The sequence below is a fragment of the Zeus faber genome (genome assembly GCF_960531495.2).
Source record: "Zeus faber genome assembly, chromosome: 7".
Taxonomy (NCBI): Eukaryota; Metazoa; Chordata; class Actinopteri; order Zeiformes; family Zeidae; genus Zeus; species Zeus faber.
The window spans coordinates 30221617-30241327 of NC_137203.1; the positions used below are offsets into that span (position 1 = coordinate 30221617).

Consider the following 19711-nt stretch of genomic DNA (forward strand, 5'->3'; position numbering starts at 1 on the left):
TGACATTATAGCCGGTAGTGCACATAACTTTTTGGTCTGGTTCTCAAAGGAGCACCAGGAGAGGGAGATGGAGTTGTTTGGTATTTACCCTTTATGGGGCAGGGTCTGACTAAGTTCTATCCCACGCGCTGTCCCCGTATGAAAAGCACTGGTTTTACCTGCTCAATGGGGATGTTTAGGGCATATTTTACATCACATCTCGGTGTGCTCATCGTTTACGTAGTGAAAAAATACAGGGACCAGGGTGAAGGAACTTAGTGATGGCAGTCTGGCGAACGGTTCATTCACAGCAAACAAATGTTTTAAATGGAGTCTGGGTTCACTCCAACACTGCATTCCACAAAAAAAAATCATTCTGACGGAATTAAATAATTCCTGTGAGAATGACGTTGACCAAGCCGAGCTACGGATTCTCCTCACTCTTATACACTGGAAGTCCCCCTTCGCTCGTACATTAAACCAACTGAATCAAATCGAACGACTCTTTCTACCGTGTGCGTCGAGTGACTCGTCAAGAAGTCTCAAAAAAGAGTCGAACAGCAGAACTCTTGCACTGTCTCTGCAAACAACCAGAGCAGATGCTCTGCTGTAGTGACAGTGATAGATGTGCACGCCGCACAATTTGTCATTTGCTGGTTGATCTTATGGAATGCTACTTTATTTCCCTCTCTCTCTCTGTCCCTCTCTCTCTCTCTCTCTCTCTCTCTCTCTCTCTCTCTCTCTCTCTCTCTCTCTCTCTCTCTCCCTTTATTTCTTATCTCATTTGAATCCCTATTTCTTTCTTGATCGCACGTTTTTTTTGCCGCTCTAGCGCAAAATTGACCTCCGGGGATTAATGAAGTGTTATCCTATTTAACCGACCAGCATAATAAACACCAAGTGTGTGGTGATTGACCGGTGTTGCTGACACCATGTCTTGTGCTGTCGCCGCAGGCCTACGGCACAGGCCCTGGACAAAAGTCACAATATGAAGCCAAAGAGGAGCTGTCCCTCAATTAATACAAATTGAAAAAAGGTATGTCTATTCGTCCATTAGAGGTAATCAAAACAGGGTTTTTTTTGATGCATCCACTTATTTCTGGATGCATGAATGGTCAACCGAAGAAAACAGTATGTTCTATGAATTATGAAGATAACACCGGCATGGTCTGTAACAGAGATTCCCCAGCGAGCCGAGGAGATGCAAAATGCAAGTCTGACATTTTGCAAGGTGAGCTCACTTCAAACTTCAGACCGCCCTCCCCCCCAGAGGCCACCACTGTAGCCAGTTCCTCTTGGCCTACAAAGCAGTGCCACGGAAGCATGTGTGTCAGAAGTGCGTGTGTTCTTTGATAATTGGTCAGAGTGTGTGTGTGTGTGTGTGTGTGTGTGTGTGTGTGTGTGTATCTGTGTGTGCGTTTGTTAGCGTGGACACCGTGGCATCTGTTGGACATTGCTTCAAGGGAGGTGAAGGCAGCGAAGCATAAGACTCTTGTCACTTCTAGTTCAGTCACAGCAGAGCTTGCACACCTGTGCTATCCACGCCACAATCGACTCCACCCCTGGAAGAAAGCAGGGCGGGCGAAGCCAAGGGGGTTGATCTAATGGAAGCTGGCAGTCTCACAAACTGACACTTGCGCGACAGATTCCGCCAACTACCCGCCCAGACGCTCACGCAAGAACACAGAGACACAACGTCATTCACAAAGGATTCTCAATTTTATATGTGGAGGCTGGACTGCTGAGACAGAGATACAGTTAGATTATTAAATGTATATTTATATTTAAGGAACCTGCTCTTGGAGGTTCTCCGCGCCTACATACATGTAGCTACGTCATATGGTTCTGTTTCAACCACTCTATACGAAAGCAGACGACAAAAGATAATATTACATCATCATCGAAACAACCAAAAAAGAAACAAGAGTCTCCGCCGACACCCAACAAATAAAGTCCACCTTCTGTAGCCATCAGACTCGCACCGACCAGGTTGGCTGGCCTCTAAGTGCCCCCTTGAATATGTCTGCCATGCGCCGACATATTGCGTGTGTGTGTCTGTGTATGGGGACGAAGACGTACTCCTCTTCTTTTTTCCGAACGAGGAGCGCAGAGCGAGAGGCGACACCTCCCGTCTTCTGTCTTCCTGCCTCCTTTTAGCGGCTGCTGCGGCTCTGCCGGTGATGGGGAACAGCGGGAGACTTGGAGCGACGACAACAAAGCTGTAACGTACTGAACTTTCTGCTGCCTCTGCTAATGGGTGGCCCGCAGCCTGCCTGACGGGTCACGCTGCATGCGGAGACCAAAATATAACAACGGGGAGTGGGGATGATATATTGAGGAATACAGCCCTAATCAGTCTAGCGAGCAAATGTTGAACAACGCTGAGCTGGGGTCTTTCCTCTTTTGTTCTTTTGAATGAACACCAGTCGCGATGTCTACTGTCATCTTCTCTTTAACACCCTAGCTATTACATACAGGGAAGTAGCTGGCAGGAACATTTTGGACAGTAAACCATTTACCCCGTGGCCCACGCAGTACAGACGGGGGAGGGCAAGTCAAATGAAGGAGACCTTGTGAAAGGACGGTAAACACTTATACTAAACCTGTATTTTGAAAAATTGTAACCACATTGGTGTGGATGGGGTTAAGCAGCATTCGAATTACTCAACAGCAACAGACCCTGAACGGAGCAGCACCGCACACCGTCCAATTCCAGTTCCCGGTGGGAAAAAGAATCTCCCCCCATGAGCGATAGAGAGACAGAGGGCGAAAGAGAGAGGAGGTGAGAAAGCATGAGAGAGAGAAAGGGAAGGTTACCACAGCGACCAACGTGACCAGCAGTGTGTGCACGCAGATGTCAGTTGACATCAGCTCAACCAGGTCCAGACTCAGGGGCGCAGGGTGCCGGGTCGGGCACTGCACCCTCAGGGGTGGGGGCGGGGCTGTTAGTATTTTTAGACGCCACCACCTTGTAGCCACAGCCTGGTCACATCGCATCTGCGTGGTCCCAACACAAAAAAAAAAATTTGAATTGGGGCAGTTCGCCTTTATTCTCTGTGTAGTGTAAAAAAGAGCTTCCTGTATGGAGGCTGCAGACGGCAAATTCCCCCAGAGGGAAACCAAGCAGCTTGTAGCAGACAGACGGAGGACACAGATTAGTTTTAGGTTCAGTTCTGTTCTGCAAGGCCTCCGTGTGTGCCTGTGTGTGCGTGTGTGTGCGTGTGTATGTGTGTGTGTGTGTGTGTGTGTGTGTGTGTGAGTGTGTGTGTGTGTGTGTGTGTGTGTGTGGCAACAGCAGCAGTCTGATCTAGCCCACAACGCATTCACACAGCTTTACACTCATCCCACTACCTGTAAATATGGCCACCCTAACTGTTTTGAAACCTTCCAGAACCAACTCCCAACCCACTGACCTAGAACCAATCCCAGGTTCTAGCTGTTGCCAAAGTGATGTCACTAGTTGAGTACAAATTACATGGACTGGGGCGTGCCTCTCCAAGCACATTTTGTCTTGCCAAAGAGCCCCGAATGGCTTCTTGTTACCAGCGATGCAGCGGCTGCTTGTCAACTACATTACATGATGCAGCCGAACTTTGGGCAAAGGGTTAGCGTCACACCATGTGACAAATGGTGACAAAATGAACGACTAATTTAATGCGTGAATCAAGCCGAGTTTGAGGAGAAGGAGGTGAATGTGATTTCATTGGAGCGTTTTGGCAGCTTGGGTTATTCATAGAGTGAACGCTGTTAACGTACATCTTGGAACTGCCTGAGAGCTGCCCGAGCTACAGGTGACACCAGCCTGGTTTTCCTGGAAGGGGGATTCCTCCTTTTGTGGCTCCTTCTCAAAGTTTCGACCATTTTTCCCCCAAGGGGTTTTCTGGAAGTTTTTCCTTGCCTGGATTGGGTTAGACTAGGGGATGCTGTTGATTTCTATGTGAAATGGGAAGTCCTTTGAGCCTGTATTGCGATTAAGGGCTAGATAAACCAAATTGACTTGACTTGAGACCCTTGCATCACAAAATATCCCCACCAACTCAAATGACCAAGAAAAAAATTCCCCAAACATCAGACATACTGTAATCAAAATGTCCTAGCATTCATAAATCAACGCATTTCAAAACCAAGAAACCATATCATATCAATAAATATAGGAATATTTTATTTAAAGCGACTAAATGGGTGAATGGCCGCGTGTGTGTGTGTGTGTGTGTGTGTGTGTGTGTGTGTGTGTGTGTGTGTGTGTGTGTGTGTGTGTGTGTGTGTGTGTGTGTGTGTGTGTGTGTGTGTGTGTGTGCATGTACATTCACAGGTACCTCCGTTCCTGTGAGTGTACTGCTACACTCTGAGTGGATTCGCACAGTTAACTCCATGTCAACACCAGCAAACAGGAAAGAGAGAGAGCGAGAGAGGCAATTTATGTCTTTTGTTTTACACCTTGGAAGATGGAATAAATAAGGCGCATAAAAGGAAAGAAAAACAGAAGAAAAAAATGGTTCCACACTCAGGTGAGGGTCCATTTACTTTCTCATTTGCCGCCGAAATCACCACCAGGACCACCACTACCACACACCATGCTGTCTGGGGTCCTCTGTGAGAGACGTTATTATAACCTACCCCCCACCACCAAGAGACATGTCAGATCTGAGGGGTTTCTGAGACACTGAGAGAGAGCGAGGGATGGAGAGAAAGAGAGCAAGAGGGAGGAAGGGAGAGAAAGAGAGGGAGGGAGGGAGAGAAAAAGAGAGAGAGAGAGGGAGGGAGAGAAAGGGAGAGCAATAGAGACAGCAGAAAAAAGCAAAATACAGAAAGGCAGCAGAAAGATAAGGGGGTGAGAGGGAAAAAGTGCAGGTGGGGGTGTGGGGGTGTGCAGCCAGAAAATGAGAAATAGATGGGGGAGGAGTGTGTGTGTGTGTGTGTGTGTGTGTGTGTGTGTGTGTGTGTGTGTGTGTGTGTGTGTGTGTGTGTGTGTGTGGAGGGGGGGGGGGGTATGTCCCTTGATGAGTCCTTATCTGGTGCGAGAGCAGAGATTTCCAGACTGATAACTGGCAAACTGGCAGTAATCACAGCTGAGCCCCACCACCTCGATCCCCCCCAATCCCCTCCACCACCAACACCCCACCCACCCACAATCCCAGCGGTGTTCTGCGGTACGCCGCCAGCCACAGCCCCGCCGCATCTCAATTCACACTCCCAGCCTTTCACACCACACCGACTCCCTGGAGACGGGAGGATCGGTCCCTTATAGATAAAAAGAGATAAAAAAGAATCACAGCTCGTTGAGGAAGCAGACGCATGTAGAGTATGTGTGGGACCCCCCCGTCCCGCCCCGCCCGCCCAACCAGAGCCTGTAAAATACATTGGCTGAACATGCTGGTGTAGGATCATGCTGGTGTTACGCCTGTTCCCATAGGCACGAGCGACAATAACCACACACACACACACACACACACACACACACACACACACACACACACACACACACACACACACACACACACACACACACACACACACACACACACACACACAGGCAGATGCATGTCACCATTCCAATACTTATTGACCCGGGGCCCGACAGGCAACATACTGTAATTGCGTCAAACCCGTTGTGCACTTCCCATGTAAATGATGGGTGAAGGGAGCATTCTTGTGTGTGTGTGTGTGTATGTGTGTGTGTGTGTGTTGGCGGGGTGGGGAGAGACCTCCAACCATGCTTTCCACATCGTCACAGTGTTAATCCAACTAGAAGAGTGACTTGTGAGAATGGGTCCCGGGTGCAAGGCATATCACTGGGACACAGGGGTGAGCAGGAAAGGCTATTCGCGGCTGTTAGGGCCAATAAGCACTTTAGCTCTGACTGGCAGCCATGAAGCCCAGTGTACGCTGGCCTGAAGATTAAAACGAAGGTGGAACAACAACACATAGGATGGTAATCACACACACACACACACACACACAAACATAAGGGTACTCACATTGTCCGTCCTGAGCTTCTTGGCTGGACAGCCTCCATCCACAGGATGTAGCATGTAGTACAGTCGTACCTTGTTGGCGTGTTTTCGGCTCTGGTGATGAAGAGGGGGTGGGAAAAGACATGAGTTAATAAAAATGTAAAAACAGGGTGTTCTTCATCATGGTCAGGTAACATGACTCCCAGGATCTGAATCTATTTCACATTTCCTGGATGTCACATAGACCTGGACAGAATCTCTGAGTTACAGAAGAGAAGGTTGGCGAGTCACTGAGCTATAAAAAGGAGTTGACCTTCGACTGTACAGAGATAATCTACAGCGTCACTCAAAGCCACGTAATTGTATTCGGGGATACGTTCACGGCTGTAAAAATTGCATGCCGGGAGTCGCTCTCATGACATCAGATGTTGCGGTGTTTAGCGTTAGCCTCAAAGTAGCTTCCGAATGTAATGTTTGTTTTGGACGTAATCGGTAATAGGTTTCTTTACATTTGCTATTCATTGTCTATGGAGAAAAGGAAAACATAGCTACAGTAGCAGATGTGTAAGGTATTCCAGTGATGCAAATAAAAACTTGTTGGCTTCAAGGAGACAAGCTCTTTATGCAGCCCTGGCTCAAGCTCAAGAGTTAGGGTGTGTGGTTGGTGCGGTGGTCGTAGTGGTGGGAGTCCAAAAGTAGGGCACATGGTGGCACCCGAGCACTCGATTCAGCCGATAATGAGTGAGGGTCAGCGCACACGAGAGCCCTCTTACCACAAAGCCTATTGATCCCACACCCAAGCCCTGCATCCTGCTCCCTAGATAGACCAGGAAAGCACAGTGGTGGGAGGAGAATCAATTTCTCATGTAGTTCATCTGAAAGAGATTCTGTCTTGATCACTAACAAAAGTCTACAGAAAGAGAAGATACCTGGATTTAAGACCGAAAGGAGTGGTGGGGGGGTGTGTTGAGTGTCCAATCACAGCACTGCCACCGCAACTCACCGAGAGGAGATGAGATGAGAGGGTGTTTATTGCTACAAGGCTCTGGGAGAGGCATGAGGACGGTGAGGCCGTATGAAGGTGTGGCCCCGGCCCATCAGCACACCAGCTGGAAGGACAGCTCTGGGTTGTTGCTCGCAGGGACATGACAGGGGAACGCATTCCTGTCTGTTTGGGGGAAGTGGAGAAACAGGCTGGATGGGAATCTATTTGTATTGCCTGTCTGTTTTTTTGGCAGGAACACCGGAGCTCAGTCGCTATTTTAGGGAGGGGGGGGGGGGGGGGTAAAAGGAGAAACTATCCCTGCAGCAGGAGGATTGACAAAAAAGATTTGCCAGGTGAACTGTTTCACTTTGGGTGCAAAACATGCTCCAAGTCCACCTGAGAAGTGTCCACTGAGAACCCAAATACTGCAATCTAAACAAAATAAGCTATAACTGCACACAAAAAAAAATACAAAAATGCAAATGCAACTGGTGCAGGGGTTTTCAATCTTTTTTGGCCTGTGCAACTAATGATTCTTGTCATCATCAATGTGTCTGTTGATTTTTATTTCCATTACTGACTTGATGCAGGCTATTTATGTACACGATGAAATGACAGCAAAATAACATTAGTACATAAAAAATGATGGTAAATACTAAATAATGACATCTGTATAAAATGTACACACAGCAGTCAAAAACACAGCTTTTCATTCATTCTACAGTATAACATGGAACAACGACAGATATTCACATGTTTAGCACATATTAACTATTAACTAATAAGTTCCATTATCATAGCACATATTGACATGCGTGAAATCAATCGATTAGAAAATGTTGATTTTGACTTATCCATGAGATAAGATTGCAGTTTTACCACTGAAAAGTACGAATACACAAATTACTTGATGATAATCAATGATCCAACTATGTGATCTACTGTGACGGGTATGTTGGAGGATTTGGGTTGAAAGATTCAAATGGATGGGCATTTCAATTTCCCTTTAGTAAAGTTTTGTATGGTTTCATAGTCAATGCACTCCCCACATTTGGTGGACATTTTTGCTTTTGAAAGTTTGATGAAAGCATGCGGGTGGAGAGGCTGATGTGGGAGTTGGTGTCCCTATCCCAGTTTTCTGCTAACACGCCGCACCATCTGCATCCCACCTGAGCTGCTGCATTATTCAGAAGAGCAGGGCAGGTGGGAACAATGTGCAAGGGCAAATCAGGACGGAAAAGTATTGCGGAATAATAAAGAATATGTTTGAATTGAAACCTGACTTGCCAAAAGCTGCCAAGCCAGACAAACATACTGCACCCACTGTCTCTGTGCTGTCCCATGTGAAAGAAATTATACTGCAAAGATTAGTGAGGTTATTCTGCCTGCTACAAGAAAACAACAACTGAGAATATTCAAGATATTTATTCTGCAGAATAAAGAGAAAGATTCAGTACTGCTCCAAAGCAGCGCTCGGATCAATCTGATATAATTTCTGAAGACAGCAGGCTTTATACAAGAACAACAGGGTGTGGCTTGGGCCAGAGGTCCCTTACAAGTCTGCGCCCCCCAACTGCTTCCTTGGGTGCTACCCTCAGACAGTGAAATTCATTCAAGGTACTTGCAAACTTGACCTGGCAGACGCAGATTGCACAACAATGCAACTTTAGGCTCCCCTGTTGAGTTTCTTCATCTCCATTAAAGGTAAACAGAGCCAAATGTGATCTGATTCTTTCATGTTAGAATTGACATTGTAGGGAGCAAAGAACATTTCTCTTTGCATAGACTCTGGGGGGTTCCTGGGGAGACAGAGACAAATGTTTTAAAACCCCCCTCTGGAGGTAGCGGCCTTTGTCCTCATTCAAAATTGTTGATCGTATGCATTTTTCTCTCACACCCACTAGTTTGCAATTTTTTTTGAAACTGAACATAGCAAGAGTTACAAGTCAAGTGGGGGTATTAACCACTCATTGTGAACAGTTGTGTTAACAGTGTGTGTAAAGAAAATGTAAAAAAAAAATAGTCTGTACTGTATATTAGAAAAAAATCTGAGTCCAACATTACTACAAATAACTATAAATATAGCCTTAAATCCAAGTATCCAAGTCTGGTTTCCTGTGTCAAGGGCCATGCACAAATGTAACTCTTAAAAACAATTTTGAGCTGATACATTTCAAAGCTAAAGAGAATAAACAGTAAAACTAAAACTATAAAAAAGTACAGCACAATTCCTGCTCAACAGCAATTGGTTAACAACATACCTGTCTATATGAAATTCTCATATGCCTCAAAAAACACAAATAATGAATTCCACTGATGTAAACTTAAAGAGGCAGACTGTTAACTCTTGACGTCTCCACAAACTCTGGGGTGTGTGGGCCGAGCAGGTTGGAATGCCAGGGAGCCCGAGGGAAGCATTTTGCAAGCACTTGGGATGTAAATAAACCTGATTAGAATAGAGCGACTTTGCGACTCAGAGTTATGCGGGAATGGATCTAAGTGCATGCTTGACATAATTGGTTCTGAAGAAAAATCTATATCGCATTACCCTCACATCAATGGGCAGTTCAGAGCTCCGGCAAGAAAGAACCGTCTCACCCCTAAGACCAGGACAAGGGTGCACTGGAGCCCAACTTCTTGCCACTGCCCCAGACTACTCCTTGCTCCCACCGTGTTGGGAAAGGACATGGTGAAAACCTTGTCGATTTTGTATTATACAGCTCCTGAAAATAATATTTTTTGTTTAAATAATTACTAACTTAACTGAACTGTCATCAATAGTAATTTATAGCCTTGAACTGTAACCAGAAGAAAATCTGGTCCTTTCAATCCATGCGTTTCAATGAGTTGAGGCACTGGAAATAGCACTGACCTCTTCCTGAATTACCTTATAGACAGGAATGTCCCAGCACGCATTATTGATGTAGACTCTTAATAGTTTCGTAACACCAAGTCTCTGCTCTACTCCGTGATGATAATTGAAATCAACACCAGTGGTTGGACTGGGTCGTCAGCCTTTGGGGGGATATATACATACTGCATACAGTATAATAGAATGAAGAAAACTGATTCCTGACATGGTCAGGCAAACTCCAAAGATGCTCAGCACAAGGGCTTGCCCATCGTACACTATCTGAGCTGGGGTAGGGGCTGGTTGTACCTCTTCACATTTCGAACAAAACTTTTTCCTCTAAATAGAAGCATCAAGGTAAAAGCACCTGTGGGTACAGGCTCCAAAGGCAGGTATTCATCTCATGGGTCATCCACAGTTTAGATGAAAAACAGCAGACTTTTGTGAAGGGATTACAGGATGTTTATTCACAGAGACATGCAAGCATTTTGGCGCTTCCAGCAGAGTATGGAAGCAAATTACTAGATTCTGGCAAACCTTGATAAAACCTGGAAAATAGTATCAATGTTACACTGATTTCCACTAAATGTTAATTTCCAATTACAATTGTGAATGTCCTTACAGTGCACATAGCAGCTGAGCAATAGCAGAATCAAATGACCTAAGTAACACTTTCTTTTAGGTTGACAATAAATCTTTTTCAAACTTGTTTTAGCCTTATAACACTTTCAGTTTGGAAGAATAGAGGTTAAAAAGCAATGTCAACAAACATCGGTGGAGTCATATTTTAAAAACTGAATGCGACTTTTAACTACATCTTAAATTTTAAATAATTTGGATATTAGTTGTAGTGTGCAGAGACAGGTGGCACATTTTGACAAATCATTCTCTAGAAAAAAGGAGTGAATCACTGTGCAAAGTTGGACAAAAATACCAAAAGAGAAATTAACATTTGAAGAGAGTAATGCATGCTGTCTGTGTATACAACAACTGGATAAAGAAAATACAATGTCCAAGCAGAGAACTAAGGGATGAAGTATTATCAACTCTCAACATAAACAAGTCTCAAGAACTGTTAACTGGACTACTGTTGTTTTCTTTTTCTTCAGTTATCACTCATCTACATTAAGTAGCGTGCATATAGGGTTTTCAAATGTGAGCCAAACGACTTGGCAGCAGCCAGGGGGTTGTTGGCATGAAGGCAAATCAAGACGGGCGGGAGTTCTCCTTTGGACAGAACGCTGTCCTGAATCTAGGCCACACGTCAATTCCACAGAAAAGCCCTATATTATTATGCATGTTGTGCATCTTTGTTCAGGTACTTAATAGGGTTTTAGCTACGGTGTCAGGCATGGAGCCACCCTGTGTGGGACACCAGTTACATTGTGTTTACACAAAATAATAATTTAGGGCAACAAAAGGGCTGGAAAATGAATTGCCATGATGCCCCCATCTTCCCTCCAGGAGATATTTGATGAGACTGTGATGAGGCACGGCCTTAAAATCACCCATGACCCAAACCACATTCTTCACAAGGAGTACAAGCTGATGCCTTCGGACAGAAGGTACAGGTTACCAAATTGTAAGTTGAAGAGGTATAAATTCTCCTTGGTTCCATTGTTAATCAAACTGCTGAAGACTGGGTGATGAGCTTTGTGTGGGTGGAAGCTGCAGAACTCTAATGCTAACTTTTAGTGCAATACAGTAATAGGCAATAAATATGCAAGCATTTTAGTACTTTGTACACTCTATACTTTATTTTTAAGCCGTTGTGTTGTCGATGCATAGTTAAATGTCTCTTTTATGTTTTAAAATGTTTCATGTGCCTCATGTGCCCAAGACAAATTTCCCGTCGGGACAATAAGGTTTATTCTATTCTATTCTATTCTATTCTATTCTATGCACTTAACCTGCGTGTCTTTTGACGTTGGGAGAAAGGACAGCATCTGGCGGAAACTGACACAATTGTGGGAGGAAGAAGTAAACTCCATGCAGACAGGACCATATACCCACAAATTCACCTGGCTGCCCCAAAACAATATGTACAGTATATCAAAATAAAAGCCCAATGCATTACATAGATTTTGGTTTAGAGTTAAGGCACCAGTATACTCATGGTAAAAGATATTTGAGTTTGTGTGTAGCAATCTGTGCAACAAGCCCCCCATGTGTAGCATCACACAGTTCATGAACAGTTGTCAGTACAGTTGTCACAACAATTACATAATGGCCTGACCGCAATTGTTTGAGCAGACTGCAATCATTAGGTAGAATCCTTAGGTTCCACAAATATTTGTTTCCAGCACGATGTCTGTGCCAAAAGGTCAAAACCGCCAATCAAATGAAAACATAATTCTTCCCCCATTTGGGAAAGAGGGTGACTTATTCACATTGACTTTTTAACGCCTTTTATCTTCTGCCTTGATGACCTCATTCTTATTCCCAAAATTTTGATAGGCTTTGTTCAATCTATCAGCGGATTCAGTACTCACATGAAGGTTAACTCCCTTTGTATTGCTTATTTACATTGTGATTGGCTGATGGATAAAACGATTAAAGCATGAGAGATTTGGTTTCCCTTTTATTAATCTATCGCTGCCTTTTAATCAACCCTCAGAACCTCCCTGATTAGCAGAAAATGAAAAATGGTAATGAGTCCAATTTCTTCTCTAAATATATTTGGGGTGCATCAAGGCGTCTGTGTTTCTCAATTGCACCCAATTTCAGGGAAGCATCAACGCAGAAAAATGTGCGTACCGCACAATATACCCACAATGCGATGCCACAAAGGCAAGATTCTTAATGTTAGAAAATCCAGCTTTGTTTTTGAATTTCTATCTCTACAAACTTGAGTTATGTGTGGGCTGGGAAATAACACTGTCAGTGCTCAGTTTCGTGATATATTGAAATTAAAATCCTGCCAAAACCATGAGATTATGCGCTGAGTCATGCCGAAAGAAAGAATTAAATCTAAGTCGGAGCCGGACTGGCATCTCATGCTATTTCAATTGGACATGCCTCATCGGCTAATCGCCTCCCTGTCAGTATGATTTGAGCCATACTGAGTTGTTGAATCATCATTGGTGAAGAGAAAAAGGACTAGTATAACGCTCTCCTCTCCGATGACACTCCAAAGGGGTTGCCTAACAATTGCTATTCCAGGACTTTTTTCATTAACAACCCTTCCTTAAGTTGGTCCAATGAGACCAGCTTCTAATTAAACTGCGTAAATGCCGCTGCCTCGGTATGAATTAAGCAAAAAAGACTTAACGCCACAGCATGCTTAGGAACTACCAGGGAGATTTTGGTAGTATTAGATCAGTATTAGAACCAGTTGCTTGTGAGTTTTTGGTTTAGTGCAAAAGTACAGGGTTCTGTGCTGACCTCATTCATTTTAATACATGTGATCTTCACGAGTGGGCGAAATAACTCTCTAATCTTGGCAATTTTTTCTCTCTACTCAGCAACGAATATAATGAACTGAGTGCTTATTGCCAGAGCACTGTTCAGTCTCTTCAAGTATCCATTACAGCTTCAGTGAGGATTAGGTGTCATTTTAGCACTCTTGATTGTTTTTTTTGGGGATTTTTTATTTATGTCAGCAGTAGAAATGGATAATATTTAAATCCTGTTAACTTCCGATACCATGACCAGGCACTAAATGATGGATGGGCAGTGAGCGAATGTTACTCTCGTACTGAGACTAAGTGATCTATAGGCACCAGATCCTACATAAGCAACCTTATTAGACACTATACCAGGGGTGGGCAAACTATTTGGTTTAAGGGCCAGATAGAGTTTTGAAGACCATGTCAGGGAGTCTTTTACCACATGGCATCTGGACTCATTCTGAACTACAGTGCTTGACAGTGCTACAGTGCCTCTCATTTAAAAATCAATATTGGTAAAGGTCAAAATGAACAGGTAAGGGAGATGCAGATAAGCTCACCAATTACAAAACAAACACTTCTCACAACTAGGAGCTTCCTTTTGGAGTAAATAAACATTTGGTCCAATGTTGTAAGAATATGAATAGCTTGTTGATCCAGGATCCTATCTTCCCACGTTCCTGCTGGGAGATTATCGTCTAAATATCCTCACATCATTACACGTGTTGTCGATTAGTTAACAAGATGCCTTGACAGTTTTGTACATGTCAAGATTCAAGTGATTATTAAATTTACCTAAAAGACTCCAAGGTTTCATCCAGAGTGATTGTAGCACTCACCAACAATGACATTTACAAACGTTGTTTCTCAGTTCACCCAATGATCCTATGTCATCAGGATGGCACACACAAAAGAGAAACAAGACAAAAGCCCCACTCAAACAAAACCCCTCCAGTGGATAGATGGAGCAGTAGATTGCAGGGGTGATTGGATGACCATGCTGTCACAGGTTAAGTCGGGGGTCCTCAAACTAGGGTCAACACTATGACCTGTGACCTGGTCCTTAAGCCAGAGCTTAGTCTGCCAAGAGTTTGGGAACCACTGGATTGAGTCACTAAAAGCACCTAACACTTGCTTATGAATTTTGAAGTATCGGAGGGGATCTGGCGGACCAGATACGATCCAGCTCACTGGATCCGATCCCCTTCACTCTCCTCCAAACCATCTCACCGGACATCCTGTTGTTCCTCATTTCAATCATCAACTCCTCCCTGTCCTCGGGCTCTGTTTCTACTTCCCTGAAGTCTGCCAGAGTCAAGCCTCTCCTGAAGAACCCATCCCTAGATCCAGCTGCTTTCCAACACTGTAGACCTGTGTTGCTTCTTTTTATCCAAGACCCTTAAGCGAGCCGTCTCCAATAAACTCTCTCTATTTCTCAGTCTCAATCTCAAGACTTTCCACTCCACCGAGACTGCTCTCCTTGCTGTCATGGAGGCTATTCACACACCTCGACAAGATGCAACACAAATTCCGGTTCAGGTTGCTTGTAATCTCCCTTCTAGACTACTGCAGTGCTCTTCTGGCTGGACTCCCGCCTGGCTGGACTACATGCCTGTTCCGTCTTCTCTGCTTCAAACAAATTTAAGACACTGACACTCTCCTACAAGGCCCTACATCGAACTGTTCCTCCATATCTCAATTACTGGTCAGGTTCCAGACCCAGACTCATTCACTCCTCCACCCTTGCAGGCCGCCTCGCTCCTCCGCTGCTATGTGCTCTCGAGGCTCGTTCATCCCAGTCATGACTATTGTTGTCCCTGACACCAAAATGGAATAAGCTCTGGTCAGTCAGAATGGCTGAGAAACTCCCCATCTTTTGCGCAGACTGAAGACCCATTTCTTCAGACTACACCTAAACCCTACTTGCATCTGACCTGTCTACCCAATGAGGATCTCTTTTCCCTTTACTGTCTAACATAAGTTCATATAATAAAAAAAACTAAATTCTCTCTAACTCAACCAGGACTACTTATTTGTAGAGAATGTTTAGCTGGCTGTGACTGTGTTATACAGGTACTCCTCACTTAAAGACCTACCTGTTTAATGACTGTTCAGACTTACGACCAGCTCCCTGACCAGTCTGTATTGCACGCTGCGTAAAATACCACGGCGTGCGCGCTGCGTGCACGGCGTCTCAGCATTAAGCATCTCAGAGCGCATCACCCTTTATATACTATATACACTGTATACATCTCATCTCACCACCGTTCTCAGTCTCATTCCTGCAGTCTGTCAGTACTCACACTTGCGTTCACAATGGTCATGCCCCCTTACCGTGAAATAACACGGGTCCTCCCTTATCGACCAATTTGCTTAACCACCTGGTCCTAGGAATGGAAACGGTCGTTAAGTGAGGAGTACCTGTACAGAGGTTTAATACTGTGACAAAATGTACTTATTGTAAGTGACTTTGGACAAAAGTTTTTGCTGAATAATGTAATGCAGTGTAAATGTAAACTACACCTACTTCGAAAACAAACTTGGAGTTTTATGTCTTGGTAGAACTACTACACCTGAGTGAATAAAAACAAATAAAGAATGTGATTGAAGAAGGTGGTGATAGAAATCTATGCCGGGAAAACGGGGACGAGACACTCACGGCCTGTCACAGTGGGCATGCTTCAGGGAAGATTGTATTTCTTCATGACTTCGATAGATATTGGATATAAGAACTTTTGGGCTCTACATATTCAGCAATCATCCAGGAATACAGGAACCCTGTGAATGCGACAAACAAAACCTCTGGGCTACTGGGTGAGGAAATGGCTTGCAGTCACAATGGAGAATGGGGGAGGATGAAGAGAGATGGCAAAGAAGAATAAAGGGGGAATACACAAAGGGGGGCACAGATAAAAAGAGAAAAAGAACGATTACAGCACTAAAAATGGCAGATGCTGTGTCAATGCCTGGGGTAAGTGTAAGCTACACAGAGTTGGAAGCTGCACACACCCTGAAAATCTTCCAAAACATGGTGCCTTTATGTGCTCCAGCGATCATCCACATGTTAGTATTTTACATTTTGTGAACTCTATGAGTTACCTACGAGTACCATATCCTAATACAATTGAGAACGCAGTACTGTATATGTAGGATCATATGTACTGCGGGGTTGATGCTTATAATCAACCAGAACCAAAGCCACATTATGTGAGGTCTCACATGCCCACGTGAAAATGTATTTGCTGGGTGTCCCGCATAATGGAAACCAATTACTTGGGAAAGGAAGGGGAACAAAGGTGCATAGCGGGTACAGTTGGCCATGTTCTTATGCCACGTTTTTTCTTCTCCACGTAGGCTGAAATATGGCTATCGCCTCCAAGACAAAGAAAAAAGCGAAATTCCATTCAAGCATTGTGAGAAGAATACTATTGTGTGCTGGTGATACTTTAATTTGAATCTTGCACAAGGTGGGCTTCGAAGAAAAAAAAAAAAGAGGAAGAGGTCTTTGTGCTTGCGTGCGACCATTTTGCAGAAGAAGGGAAGGCTCTCTGGGAGCGGAAAAGGAGCCTATTCTGGCTCATGTAATTAATTGTACTGTAGATGTTTCAAATAAGTATGCATGATAAAAGCAAAGGTGGGTAGTGTACAAGGCATAAGTGAATGTTCCAAAAACTCAAACCCATTCTATCAGAGGCAAAACAATGTGAAAGTTTAATGCCGTCATATCAAGGATCCAACCAAAGCAACAGAATCCCTTTAAAATGATATTGGAAATGGACCATCCCGGGATCAGAAAGTAAAAACCATGTTTTTACCCAAGGCATGCACTGAGCCATCTGATTTAGTTATACTATATCTGTTGGTTGTGCTAAAGACAATTTACTGAAGTTCCTCCACTGGAAATGGAACAGAACTTGGGAAGTAAGGTACTATAACTCCAACTAAAGCCATTCAATACTTTCTTGACTTATATGTGAATTTTACAGAGGGGGGACCTGCGGGATAGGGATGACATGAGGTTAACTGTAAAGTGTATATTATAAGCCCAAACATGACCCAAAGCAGGGTGTGCACTCGGAACCGGTGAATAAATTAAAACGATTAACATGACCTAGGGAACCACCGGTCCCTTACAAGAGTCCTCAGATCTGCTCCACATCACAGCGGTGGTTGGCTTTGATGTGAGATGACTATGTGAGAAGGAGATTGAAGATAATTTCATCTCTGGTCACTGGTGCCGCTAAACGCTTTGATTCGTGGCAATGAATATTCTCCCAACTGTGGACATCGCAATGTTATGTTTCAGTCAGACTTTTTATGCTGGCATTTAAAACAAAGGTTTGTACTTCTGACCACAAAGTGGTTCTGCCTGCTCAAGAGAATATACTAATCTTTGAGATTATCTAAGATTATCTTTGAGAAATGTAAGAACTATATTAGCTAGATGTCACGTCTCATCATCGCTACTAATTGATTAATGAAATAACTGATGCAGCTATCACCAGAAAATTAATTCAACTTAAAGGGGACCTATTATGCTCCTTTTAAACAGGTTAATTTGGGTCTCTGAGGTCCCCAAAACATAATTTTGAAGGTTTTTTTTCAGATTATGCATTCTAGCCATTCTAACATGCCTATATACCATCCTGTTCCAAAACGGGCTGTTTTTCATGCGTGGAGCCACCTTATTGAGGCCCCTAGTTCTGTGAGCCAATGGGGTTTGAGCTTTACTCTGGATTCCGTTGTATTTCTCTATAAACTTTCAGTGATTTCACCTCATCAGTCCACCAAAATCTGTTTCTGAACAAATTTGAGGCACGAAATGAGCAATCCAGTTGTTGCATCTTTACTCAGATTAGATCTACAAGGCCTCATTTAAAAGTTTGCTCTGACTTTCGTTGCCATTCTGCAAGCTTGTGGGGGACACCGCACGGGAGGATTTCTTTTCATGTAAATGTTGGAAAATAAAATTAATACGTCTATACTATTTATATTGGTTTTGTGTGGAGAAATGCACAGGGGATTATGCGCCGCAGCGTAAAGTCCTACAGGCATACTTTTTTTTTATTTTTAAGAAATACAGCAGAATTATTTTTTAATTATTTACATTTCCATCGTCTGCAGTTTCTTCACGGACAGTTGGAATTAATTCCTCTTTCTTTGAAAAGATTTGTGCTGGTCTTCCGAGTGGAGCTTGTTATTCTTTGTGTTATTTCTCCATCCGTGGGTGGAGTTACTCTCAGATGGAGGGAGTTTCTAATGCTCCTGAAGCCCTAAATTATGGGGATCAGGGCTGCAAATCATAACGCTGTGTTTCACCACGTTTTCTTAAATAATAATAAGTCCCCTTTAAGTAACCAAAGTATTTGTTCAGCTTTTGTCAATATCATAAAACAAACTGCAGCCTGCAGTGTAAATATACTGTATTAAGTAATTTCAAAATGTCTGTTTGTGTCATTAACTAATTGCATCGATTAGTCAAAGAGCCCAAAAAAATATTGACCAGATTGATCGATTAAGAAAATAATCAATCAACATGCAGACACAGCATGCTCAAATGAACAGGACAATTATTTGTTTAGTGGACACGCAAAATCTCAAGGTGGAAACTGAACGACTCAAAAAGAAACTAAACTACTGTTCTCTGAAATGATTTGTCAAATCTCAAATGTTAGTTAAAGTTTGCGCATATCCCCCCGTGTGTTGTCGTCATGACCCAAACCTGTCATGATGCATTAGCACATCACTGTTCAAAAAGTTAATCCTGATGAAGCCCATATCCAGGAGGCTACAGGCCAAGCCCTGTATTTGGCATTCGTCAGACAATAACAAAATGAATATTTGATTTGGGATGGGTACAACAGCTTCCTGATTTCTGCGACGTCTTGCGGAACAAAGTAATTCTCCCTTTGTCCATGGGAAGCTTTGCTTGCTTTTATTATTATTCTTTTTTTTTAAACAGGTGTGCCGTCTAGGTACGAGACCAAAATGAACACGGCGTATAGTCCAAAGAACAGTTAAGCAAATTACAACACGAGCTTCTGGTTGAGGAACCTGATCTCAACAAGGGACCAGAAAACCAAGAAAACCCATTAACAAACTTATTTGTCTCCCCTTCGCTGAAATTCCCACAAAACAATCCACTACCACCGCCCTTTTCAAGGCTTATGGAAACCATCGATGTGGGTCCAAGCAATCTCTTGGAAAATGCTTTGAGGTGCGACGGCGGGCATCACCTCATCGGAGTCCTTTCAAGTCCTGTTATTTGAGGTGTCCAACACATGGGGCCCCACAGTCAAGATGCGCTGGCCAGCTAACACGGTCGGACAGTGAGTGAAGGGCAGCATCTGCATGGAGAGAATTGGATTGCACCTGTCCAGCACCCACTACAGAAACGCGGAAACCCAAGTTGCTGCTACACTCACTTTGTCCTTGGGGCAACCAGCTTGGGGTTTTGTGAGTGTCCAAATAAATATTTAAGCCAGCAGCCTCATCTTCATTCTATGGAAGCACATGTATGAAAATAGAATGAGCTTGAGAGCCAGCAATGCAT

General features: G+C 43.7%; 1 protein-coding gene across 1 annotated transcript in view; it reads right to left on the reverse strand.

The window, feature by feature from the left end:
* Positions 1-19711, reverse strand: part of LOC307232374 (zinc finger matrin-type protein 4-like) — a gene marked incomplete at both ends in the record, with an annotated part of 89399 nt that overhangs the window by 46220 nt on the left and 23468 nt on the right. Inside the window, one exon of the mRNA XM_080003364.1 lies at positions 5958-6047. Within this exon, the coding sequence (XP_079859490.1) occupies positions 5958-6047 (90 nt within the window). The remainder of the gene's footprint in view (positions 1-5957; positions 6048-19711) is intronic.